Here is a 25,827-nt window from a genome sequence, read left to right as displayed (position 1 = left end):
ACCATTGAAATCTAACACATCTGGGCAGTGAATAGAAACAAACAGAGTCCAAACATAAGAGACTCCAAATTCTCCAACGTCATCATTACTTCACAAAAACCTTGATGCCTCAACGACACTAGGTATACGACAATGCTCCACGTTTGAGCTTACAGAATTTCAATTCCCAACGCCCTCTCCTCTCTCTCTAATATAAACGGGAGTACCGAAGAGTAGTCATTGTATAAAGAAAAATCTATAGCAGATGTCCAAAAATCTCGCCCCCAATTAAGAACAATTAATAATTCAAAATTTATATTAAAAACATTTTCATGCACGTAAATCTATCTCACATTAACACTAATAACTACTAACTAAAGAGAGAACTCTAAGCATCGAGCAATCTCAATAATCATATTGTTTACCAAGATGATTTGAGCATCGGAATGCCCCATGAGATACACCTCGGGGATTCCAAAGTGTTGGGATTTTGTATGGAGCATGTTCTTTTGTGCATGACAACTCGACCCGAGTAGATTATTGCGGATCCGAAAGTCAATTTTTGGGAGGTTTGCATGTGGTTTGTAACCCTATAGTCGACAAGTTGTACTCTCTCTGAGTAGTGGTGAAAAAATTCTTTGCGACTCTGTCAACGTAGACACAATTGATCGAACCCTGTAAATCTAAATCTTTGTGTCTTGATTTCGATTTTTTTAAAATTTTTGTTTATTCTCCATAGTAGTTTCCTTCCCAACACAAAGCTTACGTTTTCTACTGTCCAGATGCAAAATAATCACTCCTAGGCCCTAGTCTAATCAACTGATATATCTACAGAAAATCATTGATAATTAATTATTTATTTAAAAATTATTAATGCTGGACTAATCTTTTAACAATAACAGTCTGCCCCAATCTTATAAATAAACACACCCACTCGAAGAAGAAACTCTGGTTTTGAGTAGTTTTGACTTCTCAAACAACAAAACACTACGACACATATTCCTACCAAACACTGCCATCGTTGAAACCAACACAATTTAAAAATCCATCATCCAAGCTAAATACAACTACAACAATACAAAAGTTTCAAAATTTATCATATTATAAACAGAAGTCCAACAATATAAACAGAGCCTTAGATTATTCTCCGATACCAAAAAACTTCAAAGACCCAAAATAATTATATTAAAAAACAAAAAACAAACCCAACTTCTAATTGAAACATAGATTTTTCAACGCTTTGGTTTTCTTCTTTACAATGAAACCATGTTCGCCGTTTCGACCACGCTATCTTCCTCCCATGGAAACAGAGCTCAAGATCAGACATTGCTGCACACCCTTTCACATCCCACCTCGCACGTACTCTCCACCATTAATATGCACCATAAATTTGATTTGGAGATATTAATAAATAATTTAATTTATTATTACCAACAAAATGTCTTTGATTGACGAGTAGTTAACGTTGTAACTTGTAATAATAATAATAACAATAATTGGAGTCCTATGTACTTCGGTTTTAGCTGGGGGGTGATTCTTTAGAACCGTTGCGATACGGAAACGTGGCGACGCCTGATTTGCTGAGAGACGATGGAGATAAGTCCACCAAGTGGGGGCCGCATCTTTGACCTGTAAATCATCTCATCGTACGGCTTCCTGTAGAATTTCAAAAACGGAACGAACGACTCGCGAGACTTCTCGGTCCTGCTGACGTGGCACTCCTTTTTGAAAAACATGGCCGGTGATTGGAGGAAGGACGGCCGTGGGGTCCGCGGGGGAGGTGGTTTGATTGCATCAACTCCGTTGCTCCGCTGAGGCAATGGTGTGGAAGGGAACAGTGTCTTCCTTGCAAGCCGAGAGTGTGTACTTCCACCGTCGATGTTTCCACGTGGCGTTCTGGCTGCTGGTGATGCGAATGAGAAAGACCTGGCGTTGAGTGGGGAAATACGTGCGGGTCCCATTGGAGAAGGACTTGTCGACGTGTCCGTCAACGTGAGGTACCATGGTTTGACGGAGTCAAAGTGGTGCGAAACAGTGAAGGAGAAACGTGAGGATGCGCATGAACCAACCTTGGCCGTTGACTTAATCGAAGAATGATCGAATCGGAGGGACGAGGCTCGCGGGTAAGACGAGAAGTCATCGAAATCCAGTGATTCTTCATAATCAAGTGACGATACCACCATCGTCACCGTTGATAGCTCAACAAACGGACGAACACCCTACAACCACCAACACAGAAGAACCATTAATATAATGTCCGTCAACACTGTTGAACCAGCTTTTTGTCTGCACTACTTGTTCATATCAGAAACAAACAAACAAGATGAACAAAAAATGTTTGGCACACAATGATGCCATTTATGGCACAATGATCATATCCAATTTACGAACCCAAATGGGGTTAAGGGTCTTCTAGTGGAAGTGATTGCAGTTTTGATTACCAAAATTACCAATCATAATCAAACCAAATGATATTTGGACAGATCAATCGGTTATTTTTCAAAAAAAAAGTGTACATATTCATTTAAAGAACTGATTGAAAAAATAAACCGATAATCGACAACCCAAAAAACCGATAAGGTTAAATAAATTTATATCAAAAAATTGGAAAAAAAAAAGATTGATAACCGACCGTGCACAATCCTCGTTTTAATCACATACATTTAGTGTGAGATCCACACAACTTTTTGAATTTGATAAACATATTGTCTATCTAGGATAATCATTATAATGACTTTTACTACAAAAACCCTCCTCTGACCCAAATGCGGTCACATCTTGAATTGCATGTAAAATTATGATTAAATTACCTTCCAGATATAAGAGAAGAGTGAGGGAGGATCAATAACAAAAGCCTTGTAAAGCCGTCCAGGGTAATATTCTGCCATAATTTTCAATGCTGGGAGGAGTAGATTGATAAAAGCCGAAGCTGATCTGAAAAGGCCTGCATTATGAACCACTAATTAAATCAAAAAAGTCCTAGATATGGTAATAATGGGAAGAAAAAAAACAGCAGAAAAAAGGAGAATCCATGTGTTCTTGTGGAAAAGGATCAAATAATTTAAGCAAACTAGCAAAGTGACAGTGAAGTTGACCAATTCTAGGAGGGAATTAAAGGCTGTAAAGGTACTCCAATTCCCAATAATACCCCTAGACTTTAAACCAATGATGTGCAACAAAAGGGGGCAGTTCAGACATTGTCTGAAGAATATCTCAGTAACAGCCGGGGCTCCGACAGCTGCGTGCCTGTACGTTGTTCTCTTATTTATTACGCCTCCTTTTATTCCCCATGCGTGCTTACTGCTTAGAGTAAATTAAAATCCAAAAAGCACCCTTAATTTGAATATATGGTATGTTGTTTCTAAGACTTTATGGTCATTTCTTAGTAATAGTAGAAGTGGACTTACTTGCATCAAAGAGAAGAACCAACTGTTCTGTGCTCTTTGCCATTGTTCCAACGGCCACCTCCAATGTAAATACCAACAACCGAGTGAAACTGAAAAGGTTAAAAAAACAGGAATCACTTCAACATATACATACATATATATATATATAGGCACACCAGTATATCTAAATGCTCTGGGGATTACTCACAGTTTCTGTGAATGAAACTTCTGATAATCTTGTTTGATTCTGAAAATCTGTTGTAACAAATGAAAAAATAAGAAGAATACTTCAGTTGATTTCATTCCAAGGGAAGAGACTGAGAGACTGTGGATTTAAAATTACCAAAACAGGCCTGGAATCTTCATCATGACCGGCAACATAAGCAACGCCTTCGGCAAGCTCAGCAGAGAATTCATCAGCTATCAAGTTCTCTGCATAATTAATTCAAAATATTAATCTTCTTTCTTCTTTTATTTGAAATAATGAGTTGGGTGAGTCCAATGATTACAGCTGGGAGAGAGTACACTTTAACGCTCGAAAATTCAAAGACAAAAAAGGGGGGGGGGGGTGAGATACTTCCATAAGAAAACAAAAGGAAAAGAAAAGAAAAAGTTGAAAACATATAGAAACAAAATCGTTTGAAGGAATCAAGAAGAAGAAGCAGAGTGTAGGTGTACCAATGCCGATACTCTCTCTCCAAGAAAGACAAGCCCGTAGTTGCTTTGCAGCTTTCTTCACATTATCGCCTTTGGATCTCAAAAACCTCTCCACACAACCATAATTGCAGTACTTCTCCTGCAGTTATGAATAACGAATTCAAAATTATATAAAGCGAATCAAGAACAGTACTGAGTCGATCGATCGCGAGATCTGATACCTGTTTGACGGAGAGAGGGGCTTGTTTTTGAAGAAGATGGAGGACTGCTTCGACTCTCTCGTTGCCTTTCTGTTGTCGTTCTTTCTTCCCCATTTCAGTGTGATCTCAAGTAAAGGGGAAAAACACACAAATATACCAAACTTCCTGTTCACGCAACCATTAACAGTGCGTATCTCTGTTTTATAGAGAGAAGATGGAAGTGGGGGCAGTAGAGAGAGAAAGTGAGGTAGAGGGAGGGAGTGACGTTGAAAATAGAAATTTTGAATTGAGTGTGAGAAGCACAATAAGCGGTGTCTATATATAACAAATTGACGGCTCAATCTCATAAAACTCCGTTATCAAATTTCTTTTTGAGTCTCCACGTCAACAGTGTGTAGTCAAAAAAGCAAGCCTGCTGATGGGGCTGCATTCTCAGGAAGAACATCCACAGTAGTAGTAATATAATACAGCACTTCAAAATCATTATCTCTCTTCTCCTCTCTCCTATGTGGCACAATTTAATTGGATGAGTGGATCTCATAATAAATACTATTCATCAACACTCCATAAATTCCAACACTTTATATTCATTTTCTCTATTTTATCTCTCTTCCTTTTCAGCATCTCTCCCTTTCTTTTCATCTTCTCTCTTTCTTTTCATCACCTCTCTCTTCCTTTTAATCTTCTCTTTCTTTATTTTCATCACTTCTCTCTTCATTTTCATCATCTCTCTCTTCACTATTTATCAACTATATATATACTCCAACTCTCAAGTATCCTTTTTTCCACAACTAAATTTTCAAGTGTCATTTTTCACCCATTGTGTGCATGTAGCGCTATATTTATCAAAAAAGTAACATTTCAAGTACTTGAAATACACACCATTATACCCATTGTGATGGTATAGCACTATATTTATCCAAAAAGTATTGTTAACAATGTTAAATATAACACCATTGTGGATGCTCTTACTACAGTATAAAATCACTTCCCCTCTTTGCCCCATCACAGTCTCGCTATCGGGGTGTGGCTGTGTATACAATTAATTATATTGTTCGATTTGGGTTGTTCGGTTCATAAGAATATATCGAACTCATTATGAGCTATCCAATTTTCATTGATATATCAGGTTCGCACAGCTTTATTTCTCCCTAACTAACAATCTAACTAGGGAAAATGCCTAATTAGTGTTAAGGGGTGGGGCTTACCCCTTATAAGAAATTATATTACCACATCTTTTCGATGTGGTATTCTTATAATTGATCTTCTATATTTATTTATTTTTTCGCATTGTTTGAGCCCTTGCAGTTTCAACAATGGCTAAACAGACTCCTCATGCTAACTTTTGTTATATCGGAGCTAAATTGGTCGTTAAAAAGTTGAGCTGAATTTTCTACTAATTTTTTGTTTGTTGACTAGGCGGACACGTATTCTTTCCCTTGCGACAGATAAGAAAATAAGTTTTTTTTTTTTGTGTCTTGTTTTGGATGTTGAGGTGTGTCTTTTGTTAGACCATTAGGGTTGGGTAGCTAGGTTTAAGGAGCATGTACATTCATGCGAAGACTATTTGTCTCCCACCACGCTGAGATTTGTATAGTGCTTCATATATATATATATATATATATATAGATGAAGACATGGACATATTTGTATATATCATGTATAAAAATGTTTGTGCTTAGGACACTATATAAGGATGAAAAAAAATGCATTGAAATTTTACAAAGATACGTATTTTAAGTTTTAAAAGTTAGGCAAGAGAATGTTAATCACACATGACATAGTATGAAATGATGTAGTAATGTTGTGAAACAGGTTCCTCACAGATAATCACAAATTAAAAAACAATATAGAGAAGCAATCGAAAAATAGAAAGAAGATAAGAAGAACACAGGATTTACGATATTCGACAATTTACCTACGTTCTCGGGGTTTGCGACTGTTTTCAATACTCCCTCCGTCCCGTAAAGTAGTCATACTTCTTTTTTCACACAAATTAAGAAAATCTAATTAATATAGTAACAACATTCAATTTTACTCACATATTTACTAATACACCCCTAATTAATACTTAGATTATCCTAATTAATATTATGATAACAAAACACATTAAATAGGGGTCTTTTAGGAAACTAATTATATTCTAAAAAATGAAACAAGACTATAATTTGGGACAGACGAATAAAGAAAGTATGACTATCTTTACGGGACGGAGGGAGTATAAGAATTCCAGTAGTACATTCAGGTAGGGTTTTAACACTTATATGCCAGCTATCCAGGCACCCAAAATTCCAATAGTACATTCGACTGGTATGCTACGCTCCCCTCTCGCACAACTTTCCCTTTCCTAGAGCTTTTAGATATTACCTAAAACTTTGGGTTAATAGAATTTTTGATCACTCAAAGATGTCCAAAATTTAATTTTCATCACTTAAAAGATCAAATGTTCCAATTAAGTAATCGAAAGTTTTAAAATGTTTCAAAATGGTCACTCAAAATTATAATATGTTTCACTATAGTAATTATCATAATGTTCAAATGTTTCAACATGACAACCAAAAAAATGACTATAGTGAAACGTAACACAACTTTGGGTGTGATCATTTTGAAACAGTTAAACATTAGGTGACCAAAATTAAACTTAGGCATCTGATGCAGTGAGGCTGCAGGTTCCTTTATCCCACATCGGGTAGATGGGAGCTGGAGAAGTGCTTTATATGGGTGGGCAATCCTCAACCTTGCAAGCCGGTTTTCAAGGTGTGAGTTAGGCCCACGCCATCAATGTGGTATCGGAGCCCAGGCCCATGCTAACGATGCGGGTGCATGTGGGTCCGCGGGGTGGTGCTCCATGGGGTGGGGGCCACAAGTGGGACACGTGTTCTCTTGTTGGAGGGAGGGAATTGATGCAGTGAGGCTGCAGGTTCCTTTATCCCACATCGGGTAGATGGGAGCTGGAGAAGTGTTTTATATGGGTGGGCAATCCTCAACCTTGCAAGCCGGTTTTCAAGGTGTGAGTTAGGCCCACGCCATCAATGTGGTATCGGAGCCCAGGCCCATGCTAACGATGCGGGTGCATGTGGGTCCGCGGGGTGGTGCTCCACGGGGTGGGGGCCACACGTGGGACACGTGTTCTCTTGTTGGAGGGAGGGAATTGATGCAGTGAGGCTGCAGGTTCCTTTATCCCACATCGGGTAGATGGGAGCTGGAGAAGTGCTTTATATGGAGGGAATTGATGCAGTGAGGCTGCAGGTTCCTTTATCCCACATCGGGTAGATGGGAGCTGGAGAAGTGCTTTATATGGGTGGGCAATCCTCAACCTTGCAAGCCGGTTTTCAAGGTGTGAGTTAGGCCCACCCACGCCATCAACATCTTTCAATGACCAAATTTTATATTAACCCGTAAAATTTCTAATATGAGTCATTATTTAACAAATAAATCCTTAACAAGTGTGTTTAAGATACATGTTATCAATACTCTTGATTAATTAAATGAACACATAGTTCCTTGTCAAAATATAATTAGGTAAAGCACGCAGTTCAATTAGGTCAAAACCTTGATATTTGTCGTCCCACTCCCACACAGCACATCATTAATGGGTTCAAAGTCCGTTGTTGTTACGGCGGAGACTTTTGCTCCACATTTTTACAAAATGACCATAATGTACCTGACATTCCCCACGTGTGAGCTTGGTTTCACAAATTCAAATCCAAAGTCAAAACCCATACAGGTTACTACTTGTGTACACAGTGTCTGCCTAAACCCGTCCTTTAGCACAAACAACACTTATCCCCTTTAGACCTGACCTTGCGGTTTTTTCTTCTCAAGCTCAACATCAACCCGTATTAGTATGAGCTCAGGGAAAGCGCTTGTTATAAGAAGTTTAAACTATTATATATTGTACTTCACATATTTTCTTATAGGATGTGAGGCAAGAAACTTAATCTCATCGTCACTCGATAACTCGTCCAGCGCCATCAAATTTATACTGCAGAGATTTATGACCCCACCCACTCGAGTATAGTAGGGTGTTATAAATGTCCATTCTACAATAAATATTAGATTAGCATGTATTTGGATGATAAAGATTATTAATACAATGGACTTAAAAACAAATGATTTAGGGTTTTGTGACGTGATAAAGTGAGAATCAAAAGTAAATAATCGTCGTTAATCAAAGTTGTTGGAAAAGGGTAGGAAGAATGAAAAAATATAGGATTACGTACGTATTCTAAGATATAAGTATATATATAATATTGCTAAGATTAGACTTTAGGGTAGTAGTAGTTAATTAGGGTGGCAAGTTGGGATTTCCAAAGCTAAAGTGTTAAGCTTTATGGTGCTAATTAATTTAAATAATGTCATGGAAGTGGGTATTTAGTGAAAGGCTTCTTTCGTTTGTCTTCATTCAAATATTTAAGAGATTCTCGATCTCTTCACATAATCAACTTTAATTATATTCTTCTTCTTTATTTTAAAAACTATACTATAGAGTAGTGTGTATATATATATATACACACACTGTATATTTGATTTGATTCTAGACCAACTAAGCCACGTGGCATCAAACCTAATTGCATTAATGTACTATAACTAAAAGTTTTCATGCCTCCTATAATTCCACGAAACCCACCTACCATTAGCAAATCTATCTTTTATCTTTTGGGTGTGATTTCAAAATTTGAAACACCACCTGCAATTCCCTCTCCCTCATGCATGGTGATGTATGGTTCACACACACACCCATTACCTGCATATCTCATAATAATAATAAGTAATATAACACCATCATTGTTACCACTTTTAAATTCAAATGCTTGTGTTGTTTTCCTCTCCAGCTTGTATATACATACATATATATATATACATATACATACATATATATATATAAATAAGTCTCCTATGGGAACCAAAAGTGTGAACCAATTTTGTGAACTTCAAATCCAATGGTTGTAATAAACCAAAACAAAAGTGGAGACCATAAATTTTCTGTGGGACTCATCATATCTACGGTTGAAAAGTAGGTTCACACAGGAGAATTATTCATATATATATATATACACACATTCTCTCTCTAAATGAAATTTAATTTTTAAGGGTAATTAAAAAGGGAGATGTATTATGCATGTTTTTTCTTAAAATATTAAAGTCAGATGGAACTAGAAAAAATAACCAATTTGTTAGGGTTTAGATCTTCTCAATTTGTCTGTTCTCCACCCCTTGCCTCTTATAAATAACAACAACAAAAACAGCACAAAAAAATGTTAAAGATTATACATATATTATCAAGCCATCACTAAAAGAAGAAAAAGAAAAGCGAAGTATCAAGTGACGTGGAATTTTTGAAAATTATAACGTTGTAAAAGGCTAATTGCCTAGTTGGCAAGTGACCAAATGGAGAATCATTCTAGATTGGACTTTTGACGGCCCAACTGAAGAGGAAGAGGCCTTTTATTTGATTTTTGCAGTTTTTAGGAACCGTTAGAGACAGCTATATATATATACATATAGTGATATACCAGTGGTTGGTAAATTCATAGTTTTAACCCATTTGTGGGTCTGTGTTCAGATTCATTGACCACCACACCACAGCTGCACACCACAGCAGCTCATGAATCATGATTGATGATTTCTATAGTATATGTATATGATCCGTTTGGGATGGGCCCATGTACCTTGTGACTGCACTTTGGGCCCACCCATTGAGAAAGGTTCCTCCTCATCATCATCATATATCCTACCCCTTTTTGCTTGATGCATGCCTCTTCTACTATAGTACTACTGTCTGGCGACTGCCATTTTCAGGGTGAAAAAAAAAGGAAGACAGTTTTTTATTTTTTTTTATTGTGAGGTGAGAACGACTCTGACAATTGATATGGGTCCAAACTCAGACAGTTAGGTTCCCGCACAAATAAATTTCTTACATGACACGTGATCACAAAGATATTATTACAAGAGTTGATGAGATTTTGACCAGAGACTCACCCAGGACCTTTTATTGTATTTGGTAAATTAATATATATGTTACAGCCTTAGCCCACAGGAGTCAATGGGATTTTTATTCTAAAAGAAAAAAGAGGGGGTGGGATTTAATTTCTATTTGATTTGAGAGTGGAACTTTAAAATGAGGTAAAATAATAGAACAAATGTCAAATGCTTTACCCTGTAAAAAAGATCCAGACTGATCATAAAAAGAGATGGGTCTACACTTGTGAGTGAGTGAGTTTGGTAGAGAACTTTGTGATAATTTAAAGAATGGGTGGAGGAGAAAGGTTGGACCCAATAATTATCTCATATTGGATCAAAGGTTCATGTGGGTTTTGTCTCTCAAAGACTCTTCAAGTGTTTGAGGGTTAGACACCACTTATAAATTGGATGAGAATCTCACATCTTTTTTATGTGGGAATGATTAGAATCCCACATCAGAAGATGGTGGATTTGGAATCTAACTTATAAGGGAGGGCAAAGTGGCAAACCTCATATTGTCAACATGAGTTTTCAACGGAGAGTTAGGTCCAAACTTATAATGCTAGACTTAGGCCCCCATCCCGTGTGGTGGGTATTCATCATTGGTGTTTTTATTGAGAGTGCAAGTGTTTGTGGACAGAGTTGTGGGTTGATACTATTGTAGGCAGACGTACCCCAGAGCCCATTGATACTATCGTACGCAGACCTACCCCAGAGCCCATCTCTTGTGGAGTTAGGTTAGCAAACAGTGGGCCATATCCATTGTGAGTGGTGTTTTTATTGAGAGTGCAAGTGTCTGCGGCAGACCTACCCCAGAGCTCATCTCTTGTGGAGTTAGGTTAGCAAACAGTTGTCCATATCCATTGTGAGCGGGTTGGAAAAGAGAAAAAATATCGTTCAAGTAACTGGGAAAATCCTGATCCATTGGATTGGAAAGGCTATGTGATTCTCACTCACAGGTATGAGGCAGTAAGTGGGTCGAAGGTCGAAATGGTCTAGCCCTAGGTATGGGGCAGTAAGTGAGCCGACGGTAGAAATGATCTAGCCCTAGCCATGCATAAGGACGTGCATACTCCCATGAGGAGGATTGATGAGAATCTCACATTGAAAAATGGTAGATTTGGCGTCTAGCTTATAAGGGAGTGCAAACCTCCTATTATCAATTGGTTTTTAATAGAGAATTATGTCTAAACTTATGATGTTAAATTTGATTCTCCATCACGTGTACGGGTATTCATTAGGTAACATGATCATTGCTTTTTTTTCCGATCCATTTGTGTTGCGTACCTTTTAACTTCATCGATTTTCACTAGTTTCTACCGATCCTCATATGGTCATATACGACAATGGTGGGCCAATGCTCCATATGAGGCCCATTATGTGAAAGATTACTCTATCATTATTCATTCATTGCCTGGAAGGCCCATTATAAATAAATAAGGTTACCACTGTTTTTGGGCTTCCAATTGGCTGTGTTGGGCCTATCCAATCACCATGTTTGATGGGCTATGTTCTTGGATTGGGCCTAGATTCACAAATTCGGGCCCAAACTTTGTTTTACGGATGGCAACAGAATTGATCCGACACTACCCATAGATACCCGATTCGTTTAAAACCCAAAAACCGACTTCAAGTTTCACCATGTTTAATGGGCTATCTTCTAGGATTGTAAACCAAAGTCTGGGCTATTTGGCATTTTAATTGAGAGACGAGTAGTTAGGACTAGGGAGCAGAAAAAAGAAAGTGAAATAATCCATTCAAAGTCTGCCAAATCAGAGATTTGATCTTAATTATTAAGTGATTTCGAGACACAAAAAACAAAGGGAAAATTATTCTAATGTGACACCAATGAATGCTCCAATTGACATGTATAAAGATACTCTTACTCTCACATCATTGTATCTTCGATATGGGGAAATTATTGCAAATCCTCCAATGAGTATTATAACCTAAAGGAGACCATACAACCACCACCCAAGTGCATTACTCAGTGACAAGAAGAGTCAACAAATGCATAGCCCAACAATGAGTACAGAATTTCTGGCTCCCTAAGCTATGTCCCTTGACACTTTTAAGGCACCCTCACTGGCACAGATGGACGTATGGGGCACAGACCCTTCTTTGAGACTCTACCTTAAAATACAAGACCAGACCCCACAAAGTGTAGGGTGTCAGAAGTTTTACTATAAACAAATAGGAAAGAAAGAAACCCAGAATGTGAAAAAGTCACAAGCTTGATTGTTGAAATGGCTACTTCTGATGCAAGATAAAAAAGGGTTTTTGAAAATGACACTGCACCAAGAACAAAAATTGTGATTTGCATGATTGACCTGCAAGGGAAATGTAAAATGTTGGCTTCAAAATTCACCACTTGTGTAAGCAAATCCCCTACCTGTAGTTCTTCATTCTCTCTCTCTCTCTCTCTCTCTCTCTCTCTCTTCTCTGTTCTTAGTCTCACCTATATGCTCCACACCCACTTCTCCAAATGAGGTGGATCCAGTCCCTCCTCTCTCCATTGAAGAAGCTCTGGTTCAGACTAAATTCACCTCAAAAGAAGAGTATGTCCTCAATTCACACCCTTTTCTGCAATTTCAGTATATAAGCTTTGTCATTTCCGCACTCTAGTTGTTCTTGTGATTCCAATTTGTGCATGCTTTCTTTTAATTTCCTTCTTTCTCAATACATTTTGAATATATTACATCTAACTCTGCATTTCATCATCAAAGTGTGATGTCCTGACTAGAGTTTGTTTTCCAATATCACAGGAAGAGGGATATACATTCTGTACGAGGATGTCCAATCCTGTCCCTATGAAGATGTGCATGTGCTATGGTCAATACTAGTGGAGTCACACACTACTACTAATACTACCTTGCCATCAAAAGAATGAAAGATTGAAGAGAGTATACGCTATCTATACAGTACTCACAGGGTTCACATAAAAGAAGAAGAAGAAGAGAGATGTACATAGTATATTTATGATGATTTATATCAGTTCTTGCCTTTTTGGTGTTCCATCTTCTTATTTAAAATGGCAATGAGTTATTTTCAACTAGTTCTTTCTGGCTCTATGTGTGAAATCTTTTCATTCACAAACTTCCAAGTATGCTTTTATAAGCAATAGATTAATTAAAATGAACGGATTCGGGGCTCGATAATTCCCTAGAATTTGGAATTCGCATCCAACGATTTGGGAGGTTGTTCTACTTCTACACCACTCTGGAAGATTTTTTCTACACCACATTACTTTCTCAGATTACGTAGAATTTGAGAGTATGTAGAATTGTGTTATTACTCAAAACTAGACCATTGAATGAAGCAGGGTAGTTGTTTGATTATTGTATTTGGCGTTTTATTGTTGCTTTGTCAGTTTTCAGCAGTTGGGGGTGGCAGTTTATTTCATCTGACATGTCCCACTGAAGTTGACTTGATGAAAGCCAGAGAATGGATAGGACAACCTACTCTACCCCCAAAATTCTATTTACAATAAGTTCCTTAGAAATTCTTATATAATATTGACCATAAGCAATCTTAATGGTCCTGCTTTCCATTCTGATTCCAACACTCAGCATAAGAAATGATGCAAACAAGAATAAAATAGGAAATCCAAGAGGCCAAGATATTCAGTAAACTATATAGGAATCTGATCAGATCAACAATCTCGATTTTTATCAACAAAAAGAAAATCTGTCTGCTAATATTTTAAGTATCAAAATAACAACATGATACCTAACATATGCAATTTTTTAAGGCGGCTAACTTAGTTTGCTTTACCAACGAGAGGTAATTCGGTTAGCAATTGGTTGGATTAGGCATATGTGTACTCAAGGTTTGATTCCAATGAGAAATATATTTCTCAATGGTGTTTCAAAAATAGAACTTAGTTTGCTTCAGTGGTTTCCAGTTAAGAATACATTGCATGGTAACGTAACATTTGTAGCAGTGTGAGTATGTAATAGATCAGTAACAATTAACAAATTAGAAACTACCCATTTTGGTAATGCTAAATAAGGTGAGGCAAAAAAGTCCTGGATTGAAAACAAACTGGTTGGTAGGTAAACACCACATCAGAATTCCCCCCAAGCGCATTAAAGATTTAAAGGAGAAATAAGGTGCAAAGTACAAGGTCTGTTCCCCCCTTCCTCAATGGATTAAGAATATATCCCCCATGAGGCCATGACTAATCAGAAATAAAATGGAGAAATAAGAACACATTTATTACTGGACTTTCCCTTCTCCAGTAAGTTCATATAATGTTATAAACAATCTTGATGTGCAATCCAAGAAAAATTAAGAAAAAACCTCACAAGGCAGAAGCTGTGGCCTCTTATGCATGACAAGGATCTCGCAACATTATAAGGCAGATGAAGATGGGGAGTCAACCACTCTTGGTAGCCAATCTCTGAAGTAAGTATTCGTGGTACCTGTCTCTGCCTGGGAAAGGGCACCAAGAGGAGTGACGGTAATCTGAGGCAAAAAAAAAAAGGATAAGAAAATGAAAACCAATGCTTCACATTAAATAATGGGACAAACTATTGAGGTAAGTTTAACCGCGTTAGCAAAGTTACTTACATATCCTTCACGAAGTGAATGCTGGTCTGTATCATCATTGTCAACATGGGCTCCCCTTACCTGGAAAAGTTGATCAGATTTCATTTTATAACCCAAAAAGAAAGCAGTAAATTGAGTGAAAATATCAACATTCCTTTTAACAGGCATAATAATTATAGAACTTCTTAACCTAGATAAAGTTTTATTAAGTTTATCATTGTGCTGATCACATCAACTCAAATGCAGGTAACTTTATTTTATGACAAGACATGAACAGAGGCAGACCAGTGTTGGAACAACATGAGTAGTTACAGGTTGCAATTTTAAATGTTCATTTTTTCTGTTGTTACAATTAGAGAAAAGACATTGCATTTATGTATTTTATTTACATTTTCAACAAGTTGCAAGACGTTTTTATTTCTCAGAAGGTTTTCTTGTCAAAGACAAAAATATGAATCTCACCACTTGCCTTCTGCATTTTTGGGTCTATTGAGTCCCTATGTACTTTTTAGCATAATTGATGAGAACAGGATCAACTCTTAATATGAGCAGAAAGTTATTATTATATGAAGAGCTATCTTCACCACTTAATATGTATTTCCTTCTTTTCACAGTTTCTCCCTCAATGTCAAACATTCTCAGCTCAAAACACCCATCTAAAATTCAAAATGTTTCGGTTTCTTTTTTTTATTTTATAAGAGATGGATTAGTTTGTTTTCAACTTTTCAGCAATCAAGTAACAGACATCTGTAACTTCAAATAAAATTTATTTTTTCTATGAACAGGTATATGATAAGAAAGCAAGGGACTCACTTCTCTCCTGAACAACAAATTTCCTTGTGATATAGATCTTGAATCAGAATTTGTCGCTGATGCTGAATCTGTTTCCATAGTCATCGTTGATAACATTTCCCCCCCCTGTGTATCAGCTGTAACTTGCCTCCAGCCCATTTTAACGATACTTTTACCCTGCTTAGTCAGCTTATACCCCTTTTTGAGGCACAAGAAACGCCAGCATCAAAACCAGTTCAAATAACATCTAACAGAGACTTGTGCACTTTGTTTATTGCTAAGTATATTCTTGATTTTACGCTAGCCTTCTATTTAGCATGTCATAATGCAGAAAATAAATACCAATTAAAAAAGCAAATGTGTTAATAAGTATGAAAGAAAACTTTAAAACAGAAGACTTCTTAAAACATCACCTCTCTCTTCATTCTAAAATTTCTATCCCTCACTGAAACCATTTATTGAAGTTCACGACTCATAGTCACCATAGTTGTCCAGTGTTTTCCTATGGACAACTTCAGTGTGACAAATAAAGAAAGCAAAGAGCAAAAATATGCAGTAAAAACAAGAACGTGACAAGTGTAGAACATGCACATCAACAAAAGGTCAAGAACGAAACGATTCTCATATGCCCAACCTACAAGAAGAATAGACTTGGTTCGTTAAGATGGCAGAACCAAAAATAAGGTCAACAAGCTCAAAAAGGCATACTTCTGGAACCGAATGAAAATTGAATAGCCAGAACAGGGATACAAAAACGAGCTCGAAAACACACAAAGAAAATCCAAAATCAGACCAAAGCCTACCAAGGTTAATGAACATAAATTTGCAATAAGTACGTTAAAATTGACAAAACTTAGTAAGCACTAAGCACAATCAGAGGAAGCCTAAGTGAGCTCTCAATTCTCATCAGTAAACCGCTTACAAATTCCGGGAAAGCATTGCTTCCCTTTCTGCCAGAAAGCTAGCTTTGAGGAAAGCCTATATGAGAAATGAGAAAAGATGCATACCATAGAGAAGGCTACCTCAAGGTAAAAAAGGTAAACAACTCCCGTGCACAAGGCTCCCGTAATGGGTGAGGGAAGGGATAGACAAGATGTACGAAAACCGTACCCCACATAATATGTGGAGAGGTTGTTTCCAGAACTGAACCTATAACCTCTGGGTTGCACCTTTGTATACCCTCAAATTTGGATGTCAAAGTAAAATATTGACAAGCTATTCAATTTACCTTATGATTTGCAACATCAGTTGGAAAATCTACATTCAAAAAGCACCCTAGAGGATAAGTCTGATTCTTAATCTCTGTAAGTACCACATTTATGATCGGTAAGCAAGCTTCAGCAGCAATACTATAGTCCTGCACACTGCTCTTGCCTCCAACCCTACATCCAAACTAAAAATGGTCAAACCTTTTAGACACAAAATAGTCATAAACGATGAAACCAAAAGCCCCTATTACCATCATGACATAAGAGATAGGTGCAAGATGAAAATAAGAAAATGTACATGAAGCTTGGACAAAACATGACGTGGGCCTCAGCCCCATATTAAATCTACTTTGAATGAATCTGTCACCAACTCTTAACTTTCAACAAACTTTTCCTTATTAATCACGTAACATGGCATGAGACACGTCTACTCACCAATCATATGATGTAGAGACTCCAGGTATGCCATTTAAGAAAGCCTCTCGAGCACCAGCAACTGTGCCTGAGTAAATGCTGCAATTCCAGCAAGGAGCCAATCAGAAAAGTTATGAGGACAAATTCACTCAACAACTCAAACTAAAATTTTTTGTTAAATGAACAACTTCAAAATTTGACTTATAAAGTGGTAGTGGCTATGAGAAATTAATAATACAAAACATCACATTTTTTTTAAACTGTGTCATCCAAATGAACTTAGATAGTAGAAAACATTCAAAGGTGTGCATATCTATGTGTTTGTTTGTTTGATGATTATAGTTAGGAACACCTCTCATCGTATGAGTTGAGAAAATAAGGATGATCACAACAAGGGCACGGAAATCATTACTCACATGTGATAACCACAGTTGCTCCCCATGTTTATGCCACTAACTACCTGTTCACAAAAGGTAGGAAATTTATTAACAGAGAGCTATGTAGAACAACTCTAAGCTCCACGCTCACAGTGCGTAGATAAACTGGCCCAAACCATGCAAAAGGATATAAACAGTGAATTTATTCACCATAAAGGGACTACCTAATGCCTCAACTACAAGGACCATGGAACTGAGAAATCTAAAATAAACATTTTTTTATGAAAGAAAAAACAAAAAAGAAGGAAAACTGATTTAAATTAAATAAAAGCTTTTATATAGTCATCATTGCATGAAAGTAAGCAAGGTACGGTAATAAACAGGAAAACGTATTTAAATGTTATAATCTGCCATTTCTAATAAAATTATCTTTTAAAGCCCCATAAATACACATTAAAGACAAGGAGAGCCACCAGATCAGGGATCACAGGGAAGATAGTTTTAGAGATCCCTAAAGAAGTACAATCAGCTGGAGTGCCTGAAAATACAAGAAAATTGAAATTCATCACAAGTTACCAGACCAATTTAAAGGATCCTCCGAAGCATATGTAAGCATGAAAGTAATAATCCAAAATATAAAGAAATAAAAATGAAAAGTGGCATGACAAAATGGAGACATACCAGAAACTGCAAACGCTGTTGCTCCATCAATGTCGACTCGCTGCGCAGAAAGAGGATGACGCCAAGTAATACTATGACTAACTGCCGACTTTTCCCTGGAAATCAAGCCGTTAGAGAATAAACCATTACATGACATAATTTTACGAACGCATTATCTTTAATTTTGAATCAGTCGCGTTAACGAATTTTCTTCATAGCTAGAATGATATAATCATAAACTATTCAGCCGGAAAACTACAGAAATTGATTGCAACTGACACCAAACAGGCAATGAATTTCATGAAATTGAAAATCATCAGCTCTGCGAGCAAGCTTGAAGCATTATCCAACTAGAACTCACAATCATCAGAATTCATTCATTCCCGATAAAATCAATCAGAGAGAGATAAACGTACGAGTCAGGGGCGCAAACAAGGACTTGGTAGCGATTCGTGGAGACGAGAACGCGAACGAGAGCGCGTAGTCCTGGCGCATCGATACCGTCGTCGTTGGTGACCATGATCGCGGGGCGCTGATCATTGTTAACAACGGCACTATCCTCCATTTTTGAGAGTTGAAAGTCGGCTGTGAGAGCTTGGTCTCGCTTCGCAAAGCGCGAGAAAAGCGTACGCGTACAGGAATTGGTGCGCTGGCACAATGAAATAGTTCTTCTTCCGGTATTTATTTCTCTGGGAATTGGAATAAGATGCCGCACAATAAGTAGAGTGGGCGGATAAGACACATGAGAGAATGGAAGTGTGGACAACATAATTAAACGAGTGGTTTGCGACACATAATTGATAAATGTGCAATTATTAAAGGATTCTTTTTACAATTATTAAATGAGTCCATAACAAAATATCCTACGTCATTGCTTAACGAATTTTGCGCGGAAATATTTGACAAGTAGTTTAGATGACACTCATGTGTATAATATCTTATAGAGATATCGAGTTTTCCTTCCCTTATATTCAAAAAAAAGATGAAGAATTTTGTGTGGAGGTTATTGTCATTTAAACAAAAAAAATAATTATTATCCATACATCATGCATTTATCACAATATTTAAATACACAAATATTTAGGAATCAACTTATAGCCTTATGGTTAGGAGAGAGTCTTCCCTTTTAGGAGATGAGTTCGATTTGTTGAAAATCCACACTCCCATATACACCAATAATATTGTCCGATTTGAACTATTCGGTTTCCGTTGATACATTGGGCCAGCACTGCTTTGTTTCTCCTTAGCTCCAAGCAAGTGGGCTAGGCCCAACTCACTCAAGCCTAGGAAAAGGTCTTGTTAGTGGTTAAGGGTGGGCTTGACCTTATAAATAAGGCATTAGTGCCCACATCTTTTGATGTGAGATTTTAACACTCCCCCGCACTTGTGGGTTGGGTTATGTCAGATCCAACAAGTGGAGTAGAGGTCATGTCCAACTGGACCGAATTGCTCCAATACCATGTTGAAAATCCACACCCGCATACACACCAACAATATTGTCTGCTTTGCGTTATCCGATTCCCGTTGATACATCGGGCTCGTACTGCTTTATTTCTCCTTAAGCTCAAGCAAGTGGGTTAGACCCAACTCACTCAAGCTTAGAAAAATGTCTTGTTAGTGGTTAATGGTGGGCTTGACCTTATAAATAAGGCATTAGTGCCCACATCTTTCGATGTGAGACTTTAACGCTCCCCCTCACCGCACTTGTGAGTTGGGTTATGTTAGACCAAACAAGTGGTGTGGAGGTCATGTCTAACTGGACCGAATTGCTCCGATACCATGTTGAAAATCCACACCCCCATACACACCAACAATATTGTCCGCTTTGGGTTGTCCGGTTCCTGTAGATATATCGGGCAGCACGACTTTGTTTTTTCTCAAGTCCAACTCGCTCAAGTATAAGGAAAGACCTTATTAGTGCTTAAGGGTGAGTTTGACCTTATAAATAAGGCATTAATGCCCACATCTTTCGATGTGGGACTTTAACACGATTAGTACATGGTATGTATAGTTTGCGGATTATTGTGCATGTCTGTAACTTAGTGCATAACTGAAAGATAATGACTACGAATTCCCATGTTAAAAAAATGTAAAGAAAATGCTCCATTAACAGTGGGTAAGAAAACTCTCACTATATAATTATATTTTTTTGTGTAGTTATATTTGTTATTCCATTTTTTGAATGTTTGACGAGTTTGTGATGGTATCTAATCGTTTTGGGTTTGTTATTGGCAGCTACTCTTTAGTTATGACACTTATAATGGTAAAGTGTTATTGGACCAACAAAGATGTTATCTTTTGTTGATGTGATTGTATTGGGAGAAGTGTTTTGTTGATGTGAATGTATTGGTATTTTGTGTGTTTGGTGTAGTTTTGTTGTGGATGATATGAATGAATGAAATGTTGTTGGCCTCCATGTTGGGTGTGAAGAGAAAATATATAGAAATTTATGTTTTATTGATATGACTATATTGAAAGATGTGTTTTTACTGATGTGGCTATATTAGAATACGTGTTTGACTTGACTTTTTGTGTAATAGAGGTGAAACCCATGATTAATTTTGTTGGGAACATTAACACTTGCACCATTACAAGTGCCCTTACTCTTTAAAGGATTCTTGGGGAGGACCCACTTCAACCGGAGCACTTCAACCGGTGCACTAAATTTCTTTAAAAGAATTTTAAAAATTCATAAATTTGTGTAGTATTTAGAATAATAAATTTAATAATATTTTTTTTTTCAAAATAAAAGTAACAAATATTAAATTCAACATGAAGAAAGTATGACAATTCTAAATCATCATTTATAAACTCAAAATATTATATTTTCGCTCTCATAAATTTGTATATTTTGTCAGATTGTGTACAATTTCGGCGCCGGGGATACTTGTTAAAACAAAGAAGTTTAAAAATAAGAGAGGCTGATTTGTCATGTTGTGTACGAACTTTGTTATATAGGCTTTGGCCTTGTTGTGTTGTCTATGGGTAGTTGTGTTTTTTTTTAAGGAGGAACCAATAGTTATATTGGATCCCGTCGTAGGGCGCAAGATAATTATAGGACCTTTGACCTATTACGATGACTCCAAAGAAGTTTGCTTTGGAGTTGAAACATAGCCGGCTCCAAGGGGAGGCCAGACAGGCAGTCGCCTAGGGCCTTTCATGGGGGAGGGGTCTCACTTTTCATTAAATTGTATATATTTTTAGGTGTATATAGACAGTACAATGTACTTGTCAATTGATATAAGAAAAAAATGGATTAGGAGGCTCCGCAATTAGTTTCAAATTGTAGAGTCTACAATTGGAATCCAATGGCTTGAGAGATGTGCCACATCACACTATATTTTTGTTTTTTCATTTTTAAAATTTGTATGTCTTTTTCTTCACCATTGAATATAAATTGTAGACTCTAAGGAATTGCGGAGCCCCCAAATCAGAAAAAAAAAATCCTAATATATTGTTATTTAAGAAAACAAGCCCATTAACCCAAACACAAAATGACACGCCATCACATATATAAAAATTAAAAAGTGCAATTCATTGACCTATAACTTTGATTGTGGTAACAAATCAAATCCGAACTGTACAAGTGAGGCCCCTCCCCCATGAATTATTTGGTTTAGCGTTATTTGGTTTCATTTGATGTAATAAATTTATAAGTTTGAGTCGCTTAATTTATTGGATATTGGTGATAATTTATTTGTATTCAAGAACTAATTATATTGCATTTTGAATTTATTAGATATGCTGGATTTCATATTTATAAAAAAAAAAAATTATTTTAGGTAATGAGGGCCTCAGTTTCTTAACTTGTCTAGGGCCTCCAAAATGCTACAGACGGCCTTGAGTTGAAACTTGAAGTTCTTGCATTTGATAATAATTAATCTTGACAACTCACCACCAAGCCAGTTACTATTTGTTATATGTAGTCGGCTAAGAAACATGTCGTCTTAATTATTTTTTTTTTCGATATTAAATATTGGTAAGTTATCTACTTTCTTCACCCTCTCGCTCTCTTTTAATCAAGACAATATTGTAGAGTGATAGTGTTAAAGAAACAACAAATAGAAGCCAAGGAATGAATGGGTTTACACTTGAAAACTTGATAAAACTCGAACTTTTGTACAAATTACTAGTTATGTAGTTGTGTTAAGTTACTAACAACAAGTTTTGATAACTTTCTCGATCGAAACAAAAACAAAAACAAAATGGAAAGATGGAAGCAAGGAGAGAGGAGAGGAGTTATGAACAAGTGAGCAAGTTGTGAATTATTCGATGTCATTATTGGTAAAATTAATAGTATATATTCTATGTCTAGATTCAGTTTTATCAAACACTTAAACAACTTATTTTACCATATACATAAGCAAATGGACCATCCATATGTTAAAATTCTGGGCCTCCAAAGTTCTAGAGCGTCTTCTTGGTTTTGGGCCCCTAAAGCATATGGGCTCCGGGAAGTGCCCACAAATTGTTAATTGTGGTTTGTGGACGTGGGCGAGTGAGAACATTTTCATATACGAGAGCGGAATAGCCAAATTCGAAACTCAGACGAAACTGCCCAAGCGACCAAACAAAGGCAATGCATTTTAAATTTTTAAGGGGCATACTCTCTTCAAACCCTAAAAACCCACCAGACCGCAGTTTTTGATACGGCGTCAACGGACACACGCTCAAAAGAAATTTTCCGGAGGAGAAACTCGGCGGTGTGTAGGGTTCTTGTTGCTAACACATTCCCTGGTTTTTTTTGTATGTTTTTGTGGAATGTTTGTTAATTCTTCGTTGTCCTATCATTTGAATCAGGAGATTGTTTTTGCGTAGAAGTATGGCGGAGAACAAATCTGTGACGATTAGAACGAGGAAGTTCATGACCAATAGGCTCCTGTCAAGGAAGCAATTCGTGAGTTGATTTCACACTTTTTTCCCCGATACTTGTTTGGTTTCAACAGTTTTATTTGCCGTAAATAGTTTGTCTTCTGATACACCGAACTGGTGGTCAAGAATGTATCCTATCTCTGATTACTGTCATGCTTACTTTGTTTAAGGTCATTGATGTTTTGCACCCTGGGAGGCCCAATGTTTCTAAGGTACCTACATCTTAATTTGATATTTATTTTTCGTTATAAATTTCATCAACTGAGTATTGATTATATATCTTTGTTGTTTAAGGCTGATTTGAAGGAGAAATTAGCAAGCCTATATGATGTGAAAGACCAAAACTCAATATTTGTGTTTAAGTTCCGTACTCAATTTGGTGGTGGGAAGTCAACTGGATATGGGCTGATCTATGACTCAGTTGAGAGTGCCAAGAAGTATGAGCCAAAGTACAGGCTGATCAGGGTAACTATATCTACATATCTTAAGTTAGATATCAGTGGAACTAATCCTGTGTTATTGCTACTGTACGTATCATGTGGTAGTGGTGTTAAGTGTGGTGACCTCCGACCTGTAACGGGATTTTTGCCGATCATATATCTGAACCCATTTAAGCATATGTTTGCATATATGATGAATGTTGTTGATAGTATATTGCTCACTCGAGCATTTCCTTGCCATTACGACTACAGTTTCTTTCAAATATTTTATGCATAACCTCATTGTTTAGCAACCTCGATTGTTATTTTCTAAATTCTTTTATGTTGTTCATACTGTGAACAAGGATCCAAGTTCAGACTTAAAAAACTTCCTCAGATATGTCTAAATTGTAGATAATTTTGGTTGAAATCTTGGTTACCATTTTCTGCCGTCCCCAAACTGCTTTGAATGATTGTTCGGTTCTCTAGGATAGTAGCTGCCTTGGATTCTTGTTTCAAGATCATTCTTAGGCACAAATTGAAAATAATGTTTGAATTCCTTCATGTTGAATTTCTTTCTTTTGCCATCATGGGTTTACTGATTTAAATTTGGTTAGACATTGGTATGTAAGCTGTGGAGTATAAAGTGATATTCTGGATCAAGATCACCCTTCACAATTTTGCATGTTAAATGATGGATGAAAGGTGTCTTTAGTCATAGTGGAATTTTCTTGAAGGATCTCAAACATTTTGCATTATCCTGAGCTCCAGCATACACAGAGATTCTTGGATCTAACATTGGCTATATATTTTTTTTACTTTCAGTGTGTTTCCTCTCTCCTCTCTCTTATATGGCTGTGTATGCATTATGTTTTAGTTCATGCATGTCTGTTGAGTTGTTGCTTGCTGTTCTGACAGAATGGACTAGACACAAAGGTGGAAAAGTCAAGGAAGCAGATGAAGGAAAGGAAGAACAGGGCAAAGAAAATCCGAGGTGTTAAGAAGGTAATGAAGCTGTGTTCTCTTATAAATCTTTTTTCATTGTTTGATTTTTCTTCACCCCCTTATCTCTGGATATTTCATCTGTTCACAGACCAAGGCTAGTGAAGCTGCCAAGGGTGGGAAGAAGAAGTGAGATCTTACCTAATGCAGTAGTACCACAGGGTTCCTTACTTTGACATTCATTTCAATTTTAAGCTATCATCAAATTTATTGCGAATGAGTTTTTCTTTTTCCTGGAGGGATTCTCAATTTTTGCGGACCTAACCTATGTTTTTCTAGATGGAATGTCCGGAATTATTAAGTGACGTAAACGGGACAAAGTTGAATACTTTTTGGTATTTGTTTTGGGGTGAGTTGTGCGACAAGGCAAGACTTTTCATCTTGCACTGCACATTGCTGAAGTATTTCATTTTTCGTTGAGCGTAGACTTCATTCGGTGTTTGTAAAGTTAAGATGGGGAGTTGATTCTTGCAATTACCATTAGTAGAATTGTTTAGATTTTTTCAGTCCTCCCCAGGGGTGTGAGGTAACACTTGTGTCACGCCAATTAATGGCAAACTTTTTGTCATTTTCGGTACCTGTACCAGTCTAAAACTTCACAGGTATGCATGTAATGACATGGGAAGTGATCAAGTGAATGCCGATTCATGTTTCAATGTATGGGGTGAGCTCAATTTAACAAAAGAATCGTTGGTTCAAATAGTTAAGTTCCCCGTTTGAATTTTTTTTTTTTTTTTTTGATTATCGTGGGTGTCCGGGCCAGCTTACGCGCACCTCGACTAATCCCACGGGCCCTGAAGTTAACGACCATGTAAGCCTCCAGTGGCCCCTTTGAGGACTCGAACCTTGGACCTGTCAGTGTAACTGTCCAGGTCTTACCAGCTGAGCTACCCCGGCGGGGTTCCCCGTTTGAATTTTTTTAGCGCATGTGTAGGAGGTCATAAGTTTAGTGCTTACTCTGATGGCATGATGTGATGTTATTTTGGTCAAAGGCTTAATCGGCTCATGTGTTTTGTGAACATTGTATGTGACCCGTAGATTTATCATTGGGGTCGATTGTGTTTTCGATGGATTCCCAATAGGTCAAACCTGGAAAAGGCAAAAAGCTACAATGGTGCCAATTTACAGCATCTATCAATCAACCCAGAAAGGTAAAAAATAAGGTGCAACAGAGAATTTTTCAACCTCGTTTTTACCAGAAAGATCCAACATCTCGTTAAAATTCATCCACAACACAAAAACCTGATAACAAAGCCCATCGTTTCGTCATCCAAGAATCCAAACCGGATTCTAATGTCTAACACTTTTCTCTACTCACGCGCTCTGCTTCGCGATTACAATTCACT

The 25,827-nt window shown here is 37.1% G+C and overlaps 3 protein-coding genes across 3 annotated transcripts; 1 reads left to right on the top strand and 2 right to left on the bottom strand.

Annotated features, from left to right (window-relative positions):
• Positions 1-1,063: 1,063 nt before the first annotated feature.
• On the bottom strand, positions 1,064-4,492 carry LOC120001682 (phosphatidylinositol/phosphatidylcholine transfer protein SFH6). The gene is made up of 7 exons (XM_038850108.1): positions 4,244-4,492; positions 4,044-4,161; positions 3,709-3,797; positions 3,574-3,620; positions 3,387-3,475; positions 2,790-2,923; positions 1,064-2,198 (listed from the first exon to the last, which is right to left on the bottom strand). Exons 1-7 carry the CDS (start codon positions 4,334-4,336, stop codon positions 1,518-1,520), a joined length of 1,251 nt encoding a protein of 416 aa, XP_038706036.1. The 5' UTR covers positions 4,337-4,492; the 3' UTR covers positions 1,064-1,517.
• Positions 4,493-14,215: 9,723 nt separating this feature from the next.
• On the bottom strand, positions 14,216-18,933 carry LOC119998910 (5'-nucleotidase SurE-like). Its single transcript, XM_038846421.1, has 9 exons — positions 18,605-18,933; positions 18,210-18,304; positions 18,002-18,066; positions 17,568-17,611; positions 17,173-17,250; positions 16,758-16,911; positions 15,551-15,727; positions 14,759-14,818; positions 14,216-14,653 (listed from the first exon to the last, which is right to left on the bottom strand). Exons 1-9 carry the CDS (start codon positions 18,751-18,753, stop codon positions 14,540-14,542), a joined length of 936 nt encoding a protein of 311 aa, XP_038702349.1. The 5' UTR covers positions 18,754-18,933; the 3' UTR covers positions 14,216-14,539.
• Positions 18,934-22,731: 3,798 nt separating this feature from the next.
• On the top strand, positions 22,732-24,977 carry LOC119980995 (40S ribosomal protein S24-1-like). The gene is made up of 6 exons (XM_038823954.1): positions 22,732-22,891; positions 22,989-23,085; positions 23,231-23,272; positions 23,355-23,525; positions 24,398-24,484; positions 24,573-24,977. Exons 2-6 carry the CDS (start codon positions 23,011-23,013, stop codon positions 24,612-24,614), a joined length of 417 nt encoding a protein of 138 aa, XP_038679882.1. The 5' UTR covers positions 22,732-22,891; positions 22,989-23,010; the 3' UTR covers positions 24,615-24,977.
• The last annotated feature ends 850 nt before the right edge of the window (positions 24,978-25,827 follow it).

This window comes from Tripterygium wilfordii, chromosome 1 (assembly GCF_013401445.1).
Source record: "Tripterygium wilfordii isolate XIE 37 chromosome 1, ASM1340144v1, whole genome shotgun sequence".
Classification (NCBI taxonomy): domain Eukaryota; kingdom Viridiplantae; phylum Streptophyta; class Magnoliopsida; order Celastrales; family Celastraceae; genus Tripterygium; species Tripterygium wilfordii.
This window is presented reverse-complemented; position numbering and strand designations above follow the sequence as displayed.

Coding starts and splice junctions, on each gene's coding strand:
- LOC120001682 (XM_038850108.1), bottom strand. CDS start 4,336: ATGGGGAAGAAAGAACGACAACAGAAAGGCAACGAGAGAGTCGAAGCA. Junction 3,621..3,708: donor AAGATTCCAGGCCTGTTTTG/GTAATTTTAAAT, acceptor TTGTTACAACAG/ATTTTCAGAATCAAACAAGA. Junction 3,476..3,573: donor AAGTTTCATTCACAGAAACT/GTGAGTAATCCC, acceptor TAACCTTTTCAG/TTTCACTCGGTTGTTGGTAT.
- LOC119998910 (XM_038846421.1), bottom strand. CDS start 18,753: ATGGAGGATAGTGCCGTTGTTAACAATGATCAGCGCCCCGCGATCATG. Junction 18,305..18,604: donor CTTGTTTGCGCCCCTGACTC/GTACGTTTATCT, acceptor CTTGATTTCCAG/GGAAAAGTCGGCAGTTAGTC. Junction 17,251..17,567: donor AGCAACTGTGGTTATCACAT/GTGAGTAATGAT, acceptor CTGGAATTGCAG/CATTTACTCAGGCACAGTTG.
- LOC119980995 (XM_038823954.1), top strand. CDS start 23,011: ATGGCGGAGAACAAATCTGTGACGATTAGAACGAGGAAGTTCATGACC. Junction 23,273..23,354: donor GGAGGCCCAATGTTTCTAAG/GTACCTACATCT, acceptor TTGTTGTTTAAG/GCTGATTTGAAGGAGAAATT. Junction 24,485..24,572: donor AAATCCGAGGTGTTAAGAAG/GTAATGAAGCTG, acceptor ATCTGTTCACAG/ACCAAGGCTAGTGAAGCTGC.